The 19989-nt window shown below is 39.6% G+C and overlaps 1 protein-coding gene across 1 annotated transcript in view; it reads left to right on the top strand.

Annotated features, from left to right (window-relative positions):
• Window positions 1-8802, top strand: part of PTPRZ1 (protein tyrosine phosphatase receptor type Z1) — a 224851-nt gene extending 216049 nt beyond the window's left edge. The window contains 3 exon segments of the mRNA XM_006149215.2: window positions 1936-2078; window positions 5369-5504; window positions 7907-8802. Coding sequence (XP_006149277.1) covers window positions 1936-2078; window positions 5369-5504; window positions 7907-8047 — 420 coding nt within the window. The 3' untranslated portion in view covers window positions 8048-8802.
• The last annotated feature ends 11187 nt before the right edge of the window (window positions 8803-19989 follow it).

The raw sequence follows: 19989 nt of genomic DNA, 5'->3' as shown, positions 1-19989 counted from the left end.
CTCTCTATTTCTCTTCAACGAGCACATGTGTGCCCTATGGTAAAAAAAAACTTAAAAAAAAGAAAAAGTAAAAGTAAAGAATGTGCATGAGTGATCAAGAATCTACATTCTACACCGGTGCTTGAGGTAGGAATGAAATGTCTCATTTTGTGGCTTTAGTTTGCATTTGTCTTTTGAAAAAGAAGTTGGGTATCTTTACATATATTTGTTGGACATTTAGATTTTTTCTGTGATGTATCTGTTCATGACTTTGCCTGCTTTTCTATTAGATTATTAATCATTTATTTTTTTGACTTCTCAGAGGTCTTTTTACATCCCTGATACAGATCCTTTGTCAACAAGTGTTAAAAAGACCTTCTCCCTGTTAGTGGCTTGAATTTTTACTTTCTTTAGGATATTATTTAGGGAATAAAAGTTTAAAAGTTTAATCCATATGTGTTTATAATTTTTGCTTTTCTGACTTTTGTGAGGAAATTATTGTTTAGTATCTTTTTTAAAAAAAAAATCCTTCTTACCCTGAAATGACAGTCTCGTACATCATTTTCTAAATGTTTTATACTTTCATCTGCAGTTGACGCATCATTTTATATTTTCTGAAGCAATGATCTGACTTCATCATTTTCCGTATGATAACCGCCATCCTTGCATCATTATGGTGCAATACCAGTTCAGTCATAAATTTAGTCTCTGTGTATGTATGGGCCTGCTTTTAGAATTTTTATTTTATTCCATTGGTTCCTTTGTCAATTCCTCTGCCAAAGTGGCAGTGCCTTAATTCTTATCCTAGAAGTTTAAATGATTCTTGATATCTGATAAGCAAATCCTGTCTTATTTTTCTTCTTTAGTAATATCTTGGCTCTTTTGGCTCTTAGCATTTCCATTTAGAATTTAGGTTCTGCTGTGTGTTTTTAAATGTAACATTTTACTGAGTACACCTTCAGAAACTGAGAGGTAAGAGGTTTGGAGTATTTAATCGAGTCCCATTGTCTGGTCACATAAGCAAGAAATCAGAACATGGGCCAGAGTTGAACGCATTCTCAACCCTCAGTGCCAGCATTATTTCCCACTGTGTCTTGAAAGCTCATCCTTTCCGTCATTAAGCCTGAGGTTAATGATGTGCAAAGAAGTCTATACTCTTATGCTCTTTCCTAAACAAATGCTCACTCTGATGTGTGTGTGTGTGTGTGTGTGTATATATTTTAAATATATATATATTTTAAATTTAGCAGCATAGACGCATCTTTGGTACATATTTGATTGTTAGCATTGACATGATACACTCACAGATGAGGTTCATTTTTAAAATTTAAAAAAAAAATTACTGGGACCAGCAGATGGCATAATGGTTATGTCACTGGACTTCCATGTAGTTGACTGCAGTTCAAGTCCTGGACCTTGTGCCTTGAAACCCACCCTGGGAGTATATGCATGTATGCCCAAAGTCCTGAATGGAGAATGGAAGAGAAGGGATTGTGGCATGGCCATCCTCCAGGGAGTGATTTCTCTTTTCCTATCTCTTTATCTCTCTCTGTCTCTCCAGTGAGCACACACACCCTATAGCAAAAATATCTCTTAAAAGAAAAAAAAAAGTAATTCTTGGTTTTTGCTTCTTCATTCTCCTCCTGGGAATTTGGGCATGCACATACATGTGCCTGGTATGGTTTTCAGACTGCCGGATCTGAGACTTGAATTGTGGTCAGGCAGAAATTACCTTATGCTGCTTAATAAATATGTACACGGTAAATATGGCATCACAGCTAATCTTCCTTCCATGATGAAGGACAGATCTCAACTACTGTAGCTCAGTCTTACATGCCATTTGACTTTTACCTTACGGTAATTCCAAATTTTCCCCAATTTGTCTACTCAGGATAAAACTGTCATTAATCAATTTTACTCTTTTGAGAACATTAATTTTTTTCTTTCTTCTCCTAGGATGATTATGTACTTGAAGTGAGGCATTTTCAGTGTCCCAAATGGCCAAATCCAGATAGCCCCATTAGTAAAACATTTGAACTTATAAGTATTATTAAAGAAGAAGCTGCCACCAGGGATGGCCCCATGATTGTTCATGATGAGTAAGTTCCTCACCTGAAGTCATTTCACATCTGAGCATTCTCTGGGTGCATGTATATTTCTTTGGTCTTCTGACTAACCTAATGCTTTGGACCAATGATGATGATTCAGCCAGTGGATTGTCAGCCTCTTATCAACAAGCTTAATGCAGACTATTTTTCCACTTCCTTTGAAGTTCCTATTGAAAGCATTAAAAGGGTGCATAATTGTAAGAACCTGCATTTATGCTGAGAGCGCTGTGAGTGATGAGTCATGAGGGCACTGGAATTGTGCGGGAGCTAACTGGGGAGATTGTTTTCAGCCATTGACTCCTTGAGTCAGAAGTAAAATGGGTATGTTTTTCACTTTTTGGAAATCAAATCTTTACCCAATAAATCTTTTCATGCTTTGGTTATAAACACATTAAAAATTCGTGTGTTGGCATTATATGTTATATACATAGTGTGTATATATATATATATATATATATATATGCCCTCAGTCAAATCATAATTTATTGAATTTTTTCATAGTATAAAAAGAACAAAGCATAAGCAAATATTAAACTTCTATAAAGAATGTCATTACTAATATGAATAGTTGCCAATGTTTAAATAAAACACATTTCTATGTAAAAAATTTTTTCTAAAGAATTACTTTATTTAGCTTTATTTATTTACTTGTTTTAATTTGACTAGAAACGGACAGAGCAAAAGAGTGAAAGAGCAAGAGAGAGAGTAAGAAAGCAAGGCACCAGGTCTGGGACTCAAACAGCGGTCAGCCATGTGGGAGTCCAGCACCCTTAGCCACAACACCTCCTGCCTGTCTCCTATGCACAAAATCTAAAGAGAGACAATTCATTAAAATTTTCATTGGCACCGGCCCCATAGCTTAGTGGTTAAGGGAGCAGCTATTTCCCACTGTGTCTTGAAAGCTCATCCTTTCCGTCATTCAGCCTGAGGTTAATGATGTGCAAAGAAGTCTATACTCTTATGCTCTTTCCTAAACAAATGCTCACTCTGATGTGTGTGTGTGTGTGTGTGTGTATATATTTTAAATATATATATATTTTAAATTTAGCAGCATAGACGCATCTTTGGTACATATTTGATTGTTAGCATTGACATGATACACTCACAGATGAGGTTCATTTTTAAAATTTAAAAAAAAAATTACTGGGACCAGCAGATGGCATAATGGTTATGTCACTGGACTTCCATGTAGTTGACTGCAGTTCAAGTCCTGGACCTTGTGCCTTGAAACCCACCCTGGGAGTATATGCATGTATGCCCAAAGTCCTGAATGGAGAATGGAAGAGAAGGGATTGTGGCATGGCCATCCTCCAGGGAGTGATTTCTCTTTTCCTATCTCTTTATCTCTCTCTGTCTCTCCAGTGAGCACACACACCCTATAGCAAAAATATCTCTTAAAAAAAAAAAAAAAGTAATTCTTGGTTTTTGCTATAGGGTATGTGCCATTGTCAGAGAGAGACCATGAGAGGCAATGTGAGAAATCATCCCCCAGAGAGGATGGCCAGGCCACCATCCCTTCTTCATTCTCCTCCTGGGAATTTGGGCATGCACATACATGTGCCTGGTATGGTTTTCAGACTGCCGGATCTGAGACTTGAATTGTGGTCAGGCAGAAATTACCTTATGCTGCTTAATAAATATGTACACGGTAAATATGGCATCACAGCTAATCTTCCTTCCATGATGAAGGACAGATCTCAACTACTGTAGCTCAGTCTTACATGCCATTTGACTTTTACCTTACGGTAATTCCAAATTTTCCCCAATTTGTCTACTCAGGATAAAACTGTCATTAATCAATTTTACTCTTTTGAGAACATTAATTTTTTTCTTTCTTCTCCTAGGATGATTATGTACTTGAAGTGAGGCATTTTCAGTGTCCCAAATGGCCAAATCCAGATAGCCCCATTAGTAAAACATTTGAACTTATAAGTATTATTAAAGAAGAAGCTGCCACCAGGGATGGCCCCATGATTGTTCATGATGAGTAAGTTCCTCACCTGAAGTCATTTCACATCTGAGCATTCTCTGGGTGCATGTATATTTCTTTGGTCTTCTGACTAACCTAATGCTTTGGACCAATGATGATGATTCAGCCAGTGGATTGTCAGCCTCTTATCAACAAGCTTAATGCAGACTATTTTTCCACTTCCTTTGAAGTTCCTATTGAAAGCATTAAAAGGGTGCATAATTGTAAGAACCTGCATTTATGCTGAGAGCGCTGTGAGTGATGAGTCATGAGGGCACTGGAATTGTGCGGGAGCTAACTGGGGAGATTGTTTTCAGCCATTGACTCCTTGAGTCAGAAGTAAAATGGGTATGTTTTTCACTTTTTGGAAATCAAATCTTTACCCAATAAATCTTTTCATGCTTTGGTTATAAACACATTAAAAATTCGTGTGTTGGCATTATGTTTTATATACATAGTGTGTATATATATATATATATAGGGCATTATATATTATATATAGAGTGTGTATATATATATATATATATATATATATATGCCCTCAGTCAAATCATAATTTATTGAATTTTTTCATAGTATAAAAAGAACAAAGCATAAGCAAATATTAAACTTCTATAAAGAATGTCATTACTAATATGAATAGTTGCCAATGTTTAAATAAAACACATTTCTATGTAAAAAATTTTTTCTAAAGAATTACTTTATTTAGCTTTATTTATTTACTTGTTTTAATTTGACTAGAAACGGACAGAGCAAAAGAGTGAAAGAGCAAGAGAGAGAGTAAGAAAGCAAGGCACCAGGTCTGGGACTCAAACAGCGGTCAGCCATGTGGGAGTCCAGCACCCTTAGCCACAACACCTCCTGCCTGTCTCCTATGCACAAAATCTAAAGAGAGACAATTCATTAAAATTTTCATTGGCACCGGCCCCATAGCTTAGTGGTTAAGGGAGCAGCATCCCATATGGTTGACCATGTGGTCTGAATCCCAGTCTCAGTAGCTTGAAAAATACTCCAGGTGCATTTTCCTGCGAGCCCAAAGTTCTGATGGAAGGAAAAAGGATTGAGGCATGACCACACCCCATTAGGGGGTGCTTTCTCTGTATTTCTCTCTCTCTCTCTCTGTCTTTCTCTGATGAGTGCTTATACCCTCTAGCAGATTAAATTCTTAAAGAAAAGAAAAAATAAAAGAAAGAAAAAAGAAAAAAATTCAGTATTTTTATTGCAAAGTTGTCCAGGTTCTATTCTCCGTGAGTTCCAAATGTGAGCATTTGATCCTTCTCAATGGAGTCTCTGTCCCTTCCTTTGTTACAAGGCACGGAGGAGTGACAGCAGGAACTTTCTGTGCACTGACAACCCTTATGCATCAACTAGAAAAAGAAAATTCCATGGATGTTTACCAGGTAGCCAAGATGATCAATTTAATGAGGCCAGGAGTCTTCACCGACATTGTGAGTAATAAAGCTGTGAACCCAACTTTTCACTGTTAGAGAAGTGCTTACTTCTAGAAGCTGTCGAAATCTTTTTATGATGTATCAAAAATGTCACATTGATTGATAATGTTAGGATATAATTATCAAGCTGAATTACAAGTCCACAATCCAATGACACAATAAATATCTTAAGTTTATCTTCCAGAAAATGGGTGAATAAAACATTTTAAATTTTAGGGAACCAGCAATTAGTGTAATGGCTATGTCGCTGGACTCCCACGTAGTCGACCGCGGTTCATGTCCCGGACCCAGTGGTTTAAAACTCACGCCAGGAGCGTGTGCATGCGTGCCCAAGATCCCTAGAGGAGAATGGAGGAGAAGGGATTGCGCCGTGACCATCCTCCCTGGGGGGTGATTTCTCGCTTTCTGTCTCTATGTCTCTCTGTCTGTCCGGCGAGTGCACACGCCCTATAGTGAAAATCTCTCAAAAAAAAAATTAAATTTTACATGTGACTTTTTGCAAAACTGACTGTAATTTTGAAAAATGTCCTCAGTCGAAACACTATTGCCTTATCTGGCAAAACAGTTATTTTCCCAGGGTTTGAACTCTGCCTAGCCTCAGAGAGCACTCAGAAGACAGGCATCAAAGACCTAAATGTTGGAATCACTGGCAGATTAAGTTCTTTAAAATTTAATCAAGCCAAAATCCAATGTCTAAAGGTAACAAATGGCTGATTCTTGAATACTTTTTTTTTTTAAGAAAAGAAAGAGAAGTAAATATATAAAATATAATCAAGAAAGAGACCCAGCACATCTGGAGAGATAAGACTCAAGTTTGAAAATAGGTCAAAAGGTTTTTTTTTTTTTAATTATTATTATTTTTTTAACTGTAAAACAAAGGCTAAAAAGGTAATAAGGAAGTTGGTACAAATACCCCAATGGGGAAAGCAAGGTGGATGTCCAAGTCTTAGGCTCAGCCTCAGCTTTAAGGTCTTTGTAAAGGTCCATCTTCAAAGTGCCAACCTAAGCCAATTGACAAAAAGTCAAGGTAGCCCTTGGACACATGCTCTTTGGAAGAACCCCTATAGTAAGTCTCGCAGGCCAGTTGAGTTATGTCATGGTCTTTAATTGTGAAATTGCCTCCCAGAAGCCCAGGTTTCACTAGTGCATTTAATGATGCAACTGCTGACATGGTTTTCTACTACCATGTGAATCACTAGCTCAGGTTCCTTCAACTACCTACCCCTGCACCACCCACACTGGCTTCTGTAAAAGAAAAAAAACTGCTTATTTTGTGTGCCTTTACTTTGAGAAATCACAGAATATGCATTTGCACTTTCTTAAAGCAGAGCATAGAACAGCCTGATGAAGTGTAAAGAACACTTGGAAAACAGGGGATCCTGTCAGAGGACTGTATTCTGCATGTGTCCTTGCACTGGCAATGCAGTCTCTCTCTCTCTCTTTAGAGAGAGATTTTTGCTATAGGGCGCTTGTGCTGGCTGGAGTGACAGAGAGACAGAAAGCGAGAAATCATTCCCCAGGAAGAATAACCATGCTGCAGTCCCTTCTCCTCTATTCTCCTCTTGGGATCTCGAGCACACATGTGCATGTGCTCAGCATGAGTTTCAAGCCACTGGGTCTCTGACTCGAAAGGGGTCGACTATGTGGGAGTCCAGCAGTGTAATCATTACTCAATCTGCTGGTGCCAGTGCAGTCTTTTCTGAGACCTCTCCATACATAGACAAACCCAGTGGATTTCACAACAACTTGAGAAAGGAAAATAAGAAACTTCTTTTTCTTTTCTTTTTTTTTTTTCAAGAGGTTTTCGCAATAGGGCACGTGTGCTCGCCAGACAGACAGAGACAGACAGAGAGACAGAAAGTGAGAAATCACCCCCCAGGGGGACGGCCACACCACAATCCCTTCTCCTCCATTCTCCTCTTGGGATCTTGGGCACACACATACACGCACCCGGCGTGAATTTTAAGCCACTGGGTCCAGGACTCAAACTGCGGTTGACTACATGGGGGTCCAGCCACATAGCCATTACGCTAACTGCTGGTCCCCGAGAAACTTATTTTTCATGACTTACAGGTTCCCACTGCCAAAGGATTTCTGCACAATTTCACTGAACCCTTTCATATCACCTTCTGATTCAATTAAGTGAATGCATAAGATCACGTGGCAATCACTGGCAAATGTGTGTGGGTCAAGTTCCTAGGTCAATGAATGCTTTTTAACTGCAAAGCTACATTTAATCAGAAAGAGACATTAATATAGATTGTGTATTTCCCAGCGTATAACAAAGCCTTTGACACAGTGCCCTTACATGAACAGTGTCAAACTGTGCCTGAACTATTCTTTCTTTTTATGAATTTATGAGCTTTCTGTTTATAAACCTCTCCTTGTCTGTTCTCCAGGAGCAATATCAGTTTCTCTACAAAGCAGTCCTCAGCCTTGTGAGCACGAGGCAGGAAGAGAACCCATCCACCTCTCTGGACAGTAATGGTGCCGCATTGCCTGATGGCAATATAGCTGAGAGTTTAGAGTCTTTAGTTTAACAGAGAAAGTGGTGGAGGGCATTGTTTTCCCACTGAGAGGAACTTCAGTCCAGTTGTGTTCTGAGTTGACTTCCCATCACCTGACCGTAACTTTCATGACATAGGATTCTGCTGCCAAATTGACATCATTAACAATGTGTGCCTTTTTGCAAGACTTCTTATAATTCACTTATCACGTTTGGACTAAAATGATTGAATTTTACAGTATTTCTAAGAATGGAATTGAGGTACTTTTTTTTTCCATATTGATTTTAACAGAAAATTTCAATTTGTAGATGTTAGGAATTCCCCACTACAGAAAATGTTCTGTTTTTAGTGTCAAATTTTTTTTTGCGATACTTGTAGCAATCATCAGATTTGCTAGAAATATAACTTTTAATATAGTGAAGTGTAAATAAAATACTCTGTTCCCTATGATAGTCAATATTTTACAACTACAGTATTCACCTGAAGTAGAAATAATCTGATACTTACTGTAAATACTGCCCTAGTGTCTTCATGGACCAAATTTATATTTATAATTGTAGATTTTTATATTTTACTACTGAGTCGGTTTTCTAGTTCTGTGTCATTGTTTAGTTTAATGATGTAGTTCATTCTCTGGTCTTACTCTATGTGTCTTCCGATACTGTATTGTGTTATCTAAGTGATTAATCAACTCTGTTTTGGCACGTGATTTTAACTTTTGTGAAAAATAGACATCCGTTTGTTTTGAAAGATGTTTTTATGAGAATAACACCTTACCAAACATTGTTTAAATGGTTTTTATCTAAAGAATTGCGAAAATAAATATAAATATTGCCATTGATTCATGTTTGCTTCTGGAGTACCGCGCTGAGGCATGCGTGGGAGAAAACTGTGGGCACAAGTCATCCTGAGATGATAGAGTGAAGACAGGTTGATGGGGGGGAACAAGAGATGGTTCCCAAACTCTGTGCATTGAAGTACACAAGGAAATCACAATATTTCACATGTTTGAGGCTAACATAGCACTATGAGCTACAAACTACTATTATATTATTTGGATCTAACTACTGAGTAAACAGAACTATTATGTACTTGTTTGGAGGAAGGGGAGTGTTGGGTCTATATGTTCCTGTCCACCCAGAATTCATATATTGAAATCCTTTCCCCCAAAGTAGTAAGACCCTGGGGTCCAAGCCCTGGTGAACAGGATTAGTTGCCTTACAAAACAGGTTAGAGACAGATCTTCATTACTTTCACTGAGTGAAGTTACAGGGAAAAGACGGATTTTACCAGACATTAAATTTCCCCAGCACCTTGACCTTGAACTTCCTATCCTCCAGAACTGTGAGAAATAAATGTTGTTTATGAGCCACCCAGTTTTTGCTATTTCATTACAGCAGTCCAAACAGACTTAAATGGAGAATTATGAAAATGTTCCTGAGAAACTAAGGATACCATATGGCAGGAAACATTGGGAACCTTTGCTTTATAACTAAGCTGAGAGTTAAAAGAGAGAGATTTGCTTGAGATGTCAACATAAGCAAAAGCCAAGCTAAGGAGGGAGCTGGAAGCCAAGTCAATAATCTTGAAAAAATATGAACTAGACAAATAGTAGCTTGTTACAAATCCCAAAATGCTGGTAAGCACTTCACAAGGTTCAAAAAGAATAATGTTCTTCTTTCTCACTCTCCCAGGAATGAAACACATAGGTTAGTTTTGAATTTCTTGGTTGCATTTTTCTAACCTTGTCTCCTAATCTTCTCATTTTACAGTTTTGTCCCATCACCACCCACAATGTCTAATCACAAACATTTAATCCAGTATCACATATTACCTTAATTACTTGTCTACTTTCCCTTCAGCCTTTGAGGGGATACAGATTTTTTTCCTTGTAAGTATTTATTAGTGAGATGCTTTGTGGAATCTTGTCCAAAAGAAAATAATTATGCAAGTAACATATATGATAATTAAGCATTTTTTATGTAAATTCTAATACATATATCCTGAAATGGATTAAAAAGAAAATTTCTGTCAGTTACAACAACCTTTTCCAATATTTTGACCCTTAATTCTGAGACAACAGTTAAGAGACAAGTGGAAAGTAAATGAATCTAGATGAATACATCTGGTAAGTCTCTCCCAATTATTTCCATCCATTACCAAATTTTATTCACTGCTGAATTGCATAGCATATGTTTTTCCACACATTGTTTCTTTTCATTGAGGATATTTTTCCTTTATTTATGATAGAGTGTATACATGCACATGTGAGAGTGAGAGAAAGAGAGAGAGGAGCACCCTCTACGGGGTCTGGTCACATTGCAAACCCTTCTCCTAGGGGATGGCTATGCTACAGTCCCTTCTCCTCCATTCTCCTCTTGGGATTCTGGGCACACATGCACATGGGCCAGGTATATTTTTCAAGCTGTTGGGTCCAGTACTTGAACTGCACAGTCAGCCCTACTGGATCCAGCTGTCTTAACCACCACACTACAGGCTGTCCCAAAGGATCCAGTTTCATTTGAGCTCCTTACTACTGAGCCATAGAGTTGGCCACACACATAATTACATGATTGCGGCCTCATTGTAAATAGTTCTTTCCCACTTTCAATATTGCTACACAGGTACTTTTTAATTCACATGATTTATAAGCCTATCACTGTGAAGGCTATAGAATATCCCCATCCTGGAGAGTGGTTTTCAACCAGAAACTGCATTGTCCATCCAGGAACATCTGACCATGTCTGGAGAAATTTTTTTATATCACAGCTAGAGAGTTGAAGTGTTCCTGGAAACCACTGGGTAGAAGTCTACAATGCTGCTAAACATTATATGACTAGGACATCCCTTAACAGAAAAAGGGTTGTCCTGCACAAAATCTCAGTAGTGCCACCGCAGAGCATCCCTGATCCTGGAAATGTACCAGGACCGTTGTGGTCATTTTCCTAATGTTAGCAGTGTTGGCTTTCTCCTCTTAGTCTTCCTATTTGTCATGTTAATGATAAACATTTCCTTATGTAAGAAGCTTTTACCATGTTGAAGGTTAACACTTAGGACTGATTCCTATCATGCCATTTGGAGAGCAGGTTATATGAACTTTTTTATGTCTTAATGCTCTTCCGGGGGCCAGAGCCACAGCAGTCAAGCACAATACTTTGAGAGCCTGACCCACACGACAAGGTTTCAGGTTTTCACCCCCAAATCTCCCTGAGTACTCTGGGCATGCAAGTGACCCAAGACCGGTCTGGCTGGGAGTGATCATGGCCACAAGAACCTGCAGGCAATGAGCTCTGTCTCTTGCGCATGGAAGAAAGAAAGAAACAAAACTTTGAAATAAATGTTCTTTACCTTTTCAAAGATTGTATAATTTACACAACCAGTGACAAGGTATTAGAATTCTGTTGTTTCATTTATGAATTCAGGCTTCTACTTAAATATCATCTCCTCAGGGCAGCCCTCCCTGCCTGACAGGCCAGTCATCTGAAGTAGTATCCTCTCCTCTAACGGAGAATATTTGACCTTCGCAAGAGACTGTCCTGTGGGTAAAGCAGAATGTCAGCTTCCCTCTCACTGCCTCCACAGGCCTCCTCAGCTCCTCAGTCTTTATTTTTCTCCACAGCACATTCTGTTTCCCAGCGTTATGTTTCATGTTGTTACTTGTCTGCCTCCTCCATTATATAAGGAGCTCATATATAAGCTTCAAGCAAAAAGGAATTTTTTTAAATTATGATTTCTGGTCTACTCATACTCAGTGTTGTTGTTTATGTGGTACAGTACGGTGGGGGAGGTTGTTTTGTTTTTAAGGTTTCTGCCATAGAGCACGTGTGCTCACCAGAGAGCGTGAGAGATTACCCCCGGGAGAGATGGCTGTGCTGCAATCCCTATTCCTCCATTCTCCTCCTGGGATTTTGGGCAGACACAATAAATACCCTGTGTGATTTTCAGGTTGCCAGGTCCAGGACTCATCTGGCCGTTGGCCATGCGGGAGTCCAGCATTTTAACTGCTACACCACCTGATGGCTCAGCAGTATGGTTTTTAAAAACATGTACAAGGTCTTAATAGTCAAATAAAGGTTATACACATGTGCATCTTCAACAATGAACATTATATTATGTTTGCACATTTGATAATAATCCTACTAGATTTTTAGAAAATATTAGGTCATGAGACCAGCAGATGGTATAGTGGTGACCACAGTTTGAGTCATCGACCTAGAAACTTAAAACTCATGCCAGGTATGTGTGTGTGCGTGTCCAAGATCCCAAGAGGAGAATGGAGGAGAAGGGATTACAGCATGGACGACTCCCCTAGGGTGGGGGGTGATTTCTCACTGTTTGTCTCTCTGTCTCACTCTGTCCGGTGAGTGCATACACCCTATAGCAAAAATCTCTCAAAAAAATAAATAAATAAAAATAAAAAATATTAAATTGTTGGGAAAGTCATGACATACTTTTCTATGATTTTCTATTCAAAACATGAGTTGTGACTTTCCTGACAACGCAGTATTGTTCATATTTTAAATATTGGTAGTATTTTTTACTCTGCTGTGACACACTGACCCACAGCCTGAGAAAAGGGATTTTGACCCTTTTGTTACTCTCTGTCTCCCCACACTCTGGCAGTGTCTGACACATTAAAGGCACTTCCTGCACTTTAGGTGAATAAATAAATGAGGCAGTTGATGAAATGATTTTTACCTTAATACAAAAATGATCTTTTTAATAGTGCTTAGAAACTAACACATTGTATATGTAATATTCCTAAGCATATATTTCTGTTCTTTGTTTTGTAGCACCTTTGTACATTAGTCCAATTTTTTTCTTTTCTTTTCTTTTCTTTTTCTTTTTTTTTTTTTTTAGTTATCAGAGGGCATACATACTCACCAGAAAGAGACAGGGAAAAGGAAAAAACACCTCCCAATGGGGCATGGTCATGCCACAGTTCCATCCCCTGCTAGGATTTAAGTCTTGCATGCACCTGGTGTGTTTCACAAGCCACTGGGACCGGGACTTGAGCTGTCGTTGGCCATGCAGGATCTCGTTGCCTTAAGCACTAAGTCACAAGGCCAGCTCAATTCATTCTATTGTAAAAGGATGTTCTATTTAGACTCTGTCTCCAATTTTAAATCCTGGAGAGCAGTTTTACAACCTCAGGAAAAGCATTAAGAATTAACCTAATCCATCTATGTAGCTGTATCCAAAAGAACTACAAAGTCCATTTTAGTTTGAATATGATACTTTCAGAGCATTTATGAAACTGCTTCGGTATATACCAATGGTGAAACATTTAATGCATACACGTTCTACTCAAATTATACTCTGGAAATATTGAATTTTTGTATTTCCGATCTGAAAGCTTTAAATTTGTTAGCATATCTTATGATTTATGCTGTTTCTCTAATACACAAACATTAGAAAATAAGTTTTTTTTTATAGGGGTCAGCAGGTGGCATGGTGGTTAAGATTCTGGACTACCACATGGCTAACTGTGGTTCAAGTCCCAGACCTGACACCTTAAAAATCATGCTGGGTACTTGTACGTGCATGCTCCAAATCCCAGAAGGGTAATGGAGAAGATATTGTAGCATGGTCATGCCTCCTGGAGGGTGATTTGTCACTTTCCCTCTCACTGTCTCTCTCTATCTCTCTCTGGTGAGTACATACACCTTTGGTGGGGAGGGGGCACAAAAAACCTTAAATGAAAGATCTCTTTATAAGCAGATAAAATTTTAAATTTTATGTTAGAATTGACTTCTACTTATAAACATAGCATGTAAGTTTTCCTATTTATTTACTCAATTAAATTGAACTTTTCAGGGAAAGTGGGACATTTTTCACGTTTTCCAAAATAAATAGAACACACTCTTTTATTGTCAGAAACCATGACTGATTATCACATCCTGATTTTCTAACCACATTACAGCTATATTAGAAGTTCTACTCCTTATTAATACAGTATTGTTTATGTAGGGTGTGTAGTATTAAATGTGACCTTGTATAAATGAAACACAGTACACCAGCTTTAAGAATCTAGACTCCCTTCCTTGGCCAGCAAGTGGCATGGTGGTTAAGGTGCTGGATTTCCACATAGTTTCCTAGACCCAAAACTGAAATTCAAGACGGGTTCATGTGCGTGCATGCCCAAAATCCTGAGAGAAGAATGGAGGAGAAGGGATTGCAGTGTGACTGTCCTCCTTGGGGGGAGGGGGCCATTTCTCATTTTCTCTCTCTCTGTCTCTAGTGAGCACATACACCTTGCAGCAGAAAAACAGAAAACAAACAAAAATCCTAGGCATCCTTGACATTGAGTTGCAGATACTGAGTTCTTTTTCTTTCTTTTGGTGGGGGGGAGGGGTTTTTGCTATAAGGTGTTTGTGCTTGCCAGAAAGATAGAGAGAGTCAGAGAGACAGAAAGCGAAAAATCACCCCCCAGGGGGGATGGCCTCGCTGCAATCCTTTCTCCTCCATTCTCCTCTCGGGATCTTGGACACACACTCTCCTCTTGGACACACACTCTCCTCTTGGACACACACATGCATCCAGCATGAGTTTAAGCCACCAGGTCTGGGACTCGAACCACAGTCGACTACATGGAAGTCCAGCGACATAGCCATTATGCTACCTGCTGGTCCCATTTTCTTTGTTCTACTGAATTATTTTTTAAGATAACCATTTTTAGAAGAAAAACATTTGAAAGTGGGAATAAGAAAAACTGTGAATGTGAAATCGGAATTTCTTGTTAAATGCACAAGAATTTCTAATCAGTCTATTAGCTGTAACACATTATAAGCAGAGCACAATAGACCTGAACTGACCTCAAAGAAACTTCCAAAGCATGTTAATTTGCAATACTTTTCTCTGTAATTTAGACATGCCATTCACCACATCTCTCAGGTTTCAATTATCTTGCTTCGATTCTAGGAGAGTTACCTCAGCTTTGAATTAACCACACAGAAAGATGAACTAATACAATTAATTTTTATCTCTGTTGCTAATTTGTTTACCGAAGGCATGTACTAAAAGCTATCAGCATTAAGATTCCTAATGAAAAAAAAAAAATCTTAAAATAGCTAAGTCTTTTATACCCCCTTTACTTTAAGTAAGTATTTGAGACTTGGGAAATTAAAACTGCATTTCTTGGGTGTTTTTAGAAAATGTTAAAAAAATTGTTTTTGCATGTTGTCTATGTTCTAAGCCCAGGGGATATACAAAAAAGATTCAGTGAGTGACTTAAAGAAAAAAGTGAAACGGCTAGAAAATAAGTAAGGCCATTGAGGAAAGACTGATAAGGCTAATTGAGAAAGACTTAAGAACCAGGTTTATTACTTTGTGTTATCAGGATCCACCAACATGACACTCTCCTTCTAGGGAAGTTCCCTGCGGCAGATTGTATTTCTAAGAAGTAACCACACAGTACCTTTTGCCTCACATGTAATCCATCCAAATATCTTTTTTTTTTTTTTTTTTTGGAGAGGTTTTGGCTATAGGGCGCGTGCACTCGCCAGACAGGCAGAGACTGAGAGACAGAAAGCAAGAAATCACCCCTTAGGGGGGATGGCCATGCTGCAATCCCTTCTTCTCCATTCTCCTCTCGGGATCCTGGGCACGCACGCACGCACACGCGCCTGGTGTCAGTTTTAAGCCACCAGGTCCAGGACGCGAACCACAGTCGCTATTACACTAACTGCTGGTCTCTCCATCCAAATATCTTTTTGAGAAGTGAGGTCTGTGGCCCTTCTCCCTGGATCTGGGTAGACTTGGGACCATAGCAAAAATGATGCTACATGACTTCCAAGGCCAAGTCATAAAAAGCAATGCAGCTTCTGCCAGATTCTCTCGGGATGTTCACTCTTGGAGCAGGGCCACCAGGCTGTGACAAAATCTCCACTGCCGTGCATGGGAAGACCCACATGCAAAGAAACTAACCCCCTGGTGCACTGCCCTGGCTGACCTTCCAGCTCACAGCCAGGACAAATTTGCCAGCAATGGAAGCAAGCTGTCTTGAAGAATATTCTCCAGCTTCCAGGAGAATATTCACTGTGTGGAGCAGAGACAAGCTGTTCACACTGGGCCATGTCCAAACTGCAGAGCTACGAGCAAAATAAATAACTATGGTTTGAAGCTGTCGTGGAATAGTTACACAGCCATACTAAACTGCAACACATATGCCACCCACTGTGCCATGGCAGTAACAGTGCCCTGCAAAACTAAAAGCCACGTGGCTAACCACAGGTTCAGATCCCTAGTTGGCTTGAAAACTTGGGCACCAAATATCCCTAGAAGCTTGACAGCTAGGGAAAGGGGGTCATGGCATAATGAGAGTCTGTCAAGGGTGTTTTTTTCTCTCTCTCTTATATGCACATATATGCACTCTTATCATTTTTTTTTTAATCTAGAACACTAAGCCTAAAAATCTATAAACTACCTTTCCCAGATTCTTTTGCAGCTAAGGTTCTGAATGTGAATGACTGTGAATTATATTCCACCAAATTGCTCCATTAAGTCTAGAATCACAGACAATATTTTATCATACTTTATAATGTAATAGTAAACCATTTATTGTATATCTGCTTCTAAGTATCTTATCTTTTTTTAAAGAACCATTCACTTAATTTTATTTAGCATTATTATTTTATTTATTTATTTATTTATTTTTGGAGAGATTTTCGCTACAGGGCGCATGCACTCGCCAGACAGACAGAGAGAGACAGAGAGACAGAAAGCGAGAAATCACCCCCCCAGGGGGGATGGTCACGCTGCAATCCCTTCTCCTCCATTCTCCTCCCAGGATCCTGGGCACGCACGCACACGCGCTCGGCGTGAGTCTCAAGCCACCGGGTCCAGGACGCGAACCACGGTCAACCAGGTGGGAGTCCAGCGACATAGCCATTACGCTAACTGCTGGTCCCCAGCATTATTATTTTTGAATTTGCTGCAAGGCACATGTAAGAAACAAACCACCAGGTCCGAAACTCGAACCATGGTCACCCATAGCTGACCCCATCAGTATCTTGTCTTATATAGTGCCTGTGAGATAAGATACTTTCTGACTTGCTGGGCAATCTATACATACTCTTCCCCAGGGCTTATAAAACAGAGGTGGGCAAAGGCCATCTTCATGCCTTTGTCTTGGCCCTTCCTGGTGAAAAGGCTGATAAAGAGAAGGTTTTTCTGCAGCAGAGTTCTAGGATCTAGTATTAGGACCATGGCAGTAAGAACAATAGCTTCTGATTCTAGCTTCCCAACCAGTGACATCCCAGCTAGGGGAACAAGTTCTAGCTCCTACTGCCTTCTGTGCCTTTCTCTTTAAAATACCTACAGTGGTTTCTTCTAGCTGCTCCAAGCGTGGACTCAGCGGCCTGGAGAGAGATGTCTACATGATTCTGTGCCTGCACACTCATTTTTTAAAGTTGTTCGCTTCAGCTCCTACAGTAACCTCAGGAGTAGGTCCTTCTTGTCCTCCCCGACTCACTACTTCAGTCATGTTCATCTTTTAGAAGCACAAAGCTGGATCATATCATCCTTCTGCATTGTCAGTCAAAAGTGATTTTAACCTATTATGATGCAATGATTTTGATAGTCACTGCCGATTCAAATATCACAAACTGGGGGCCAGCAGGTGGCCTGGTGGCTAAGACGCGGGACTCCCACGTGGCTGACCACAGTTTGAGTTCTGGACCTAGTGGCTTGCTTTCTCACTTTCCTGCTCTTCCTCTCTCTTTCTCTCTCTCCCTCTCTCTCTCTCTCTCTCATCAAATTAATAAAATAATAATAAATAAATAAAAGGAAATAATTCTTTTAAAAAAATCACACAGTGATGCTCTTTACTCACCCTCATGGCTTTAGTAAGTTTCAACAAGATCTCCAAGAAGTGAAAAATCATAGAGAAAAATGTACCCTTTAGCCTTACCAGCTAATGCGAAATGTCACCTGAAGCTGCTTGACACAGGAGCAAGGCAGATGACACTTTCCCTTATTCCTACCTCTACTTCACCACCCATTCCCACCATGATTTTTAAAGGTCGATACTATTCTGCTACACACAAACACACAGATAATCTTCCAGGAGTTTGTGCAACATGTATAATATGAAGAAACTATACATAGATTTCAATTTTTTTGGCACCAAAATTAACTCGTTCTCTAATTCTATTTTCTCTTGAGTTTTTTGAAGTCCCCTCAGACACACACACACAAATTTCTACTATGTTCTAGGCACAATGACAGGTGTTGAAAATACATGTGGACAGTTGAATTACAGGCTGCGAAGGACTACCATTTTTTTTGTTGGGGGGCAGGGGGGAATTTTTGCTATAGGGCGCATGTGCTCACCAGAAAGACAGACGAGACAGAAAGCGAGAAATCACCCCCCAGGGGGGATGGCCACACCACAATCCCTTCTCCTCTATTCTCCTCTTGGGATCTTGGGCATGCATGCACACACGCCCGGCGTGAGTTTTAAGCCACCGGGTCCGGGACATGAACTGTGGTCGACTACATGGGAGTCCAGCGACATAGCCATTACACTAATTGCTGGTCTCAGGACCACCATGTTTAATAAGCATCTTACATATTGAACCCTTTGCAGTATTTTAGCCAAATTTTAATCTCAAATTTCATAGTCTGGAAGTTAAATAGAATCACCGTGCCAGCCAAATATGTTTGTTATTTTAGAATCATGAATATATTTTAACAATCCCTGCCCCTGTGAGTTGTCACTCTCTCATCTTTTCTCTCGGGCTTCCTCTTGTTTTACAACACCTCTTCCAGTTTCTTTTATCTGCCAGCTTCCATTTGACTTCTACCTCCTTTTAATTATTTCTCTCAGCTTAAACAAAGAATCTTCTTTGATCAATAGTTTGTTAATATAGCAAGCATGGTTTTTCTTTATTGGGATTATCAGGTTTCTGTGGGGGATTCGTTCTACTCTGCCAGCTTCACCATGAACCAGGCTGAGAAGGAACGAATTCAGATTACCAGAGCCAAGTGCCTGGTTAGTTGTGCCTGGCAATAGCCCAGAGTCATCATCAATCAAATAAAGACAAGCACAGTATCAGTGCATCTTCTGAGGTTCTCAGGCTGGGAGTGGGATTCCCAGGGTTTATGAATTTGTTATTCAGTGATGTGGGACACACTGTCTATCAACATGACACTGGAAGGCACTAGAAACCTATTTCTCTACACTAACAACTTAAACCAGATGGGTATGGCTTCCTAACTTAGCACATTATAGTTCGTGCTAACTAAAATTTAACGATGTATATTAGTACTAAAACAATTGGGAAAAGGAAGTTATTAGATTCGCTGTCAATAAATTTTCTCACTGGATTCTTTCCAGTGAATTCAGGTCTGGTAAATGTAGTTCTATTGCAGACAACCGACAAATACAACGTGAATACTATAATATACAAAATGTAAGAACGAAATTAGCTACTTTGCACCGTTGTTCAAACTGTGTAGTCTAAGAAGGAGCTAATGCGTAGACATTGAATATTTCTATACTTATCACCACAACTTTCCATCGGAAGATAGTAAATATTTGGGGACAGTTTTTCTAACAGAAGTATCTTTTTTTTGGGGGGGGAGAGATTTTCGCTATAGGGCGCGTGCACTTGCCAGACAGAGACATAGAGACAGAAAGCGAGAAATCACCCCCCAGGGGGCATGGTCACACCACAATCCCTTCTCCTCCATTCTCCTCTCGGGATCTTGGGCACGCACGTACACATGCCTGGCGTGAGTTTTAAGCCACCTACTCTGGGACGTGAACCTCCGTCAACTACTTGGGAGTCCAGCAACATAGCCATTACGCTAACTGCTGGTTCCCTAACAGAAGTATCTTAAAGAAAGAATACCTTGGAGCCCCAGATAGCATTACATCACTGGATTCCCACATGGCTAACCATGGTACAAGACACAGACCAGGTGGCTTGAGACTCACATCAGGCATGTATGTATGTATACCCAAGATCCTA

Source organism: Tupaia chinensis, unplaced genomic scaffold (genome assembly GCF_000334495.1).
Source record: "Tupaia chinensis unplaced genomic scaffold, TupChi_1.0 Scaffold000257_1, whole genome shotgun sequence".
NCBI classification, from domain to species: Eukaryota; Metazoa; Chordata; class Mammalia; order Scandentia; family Tupaiidae; genus Tupaia; species Tupaia belangeri.
This window is presented reverse-complemented; position numbering and strand designations above follow the sequence as displayed.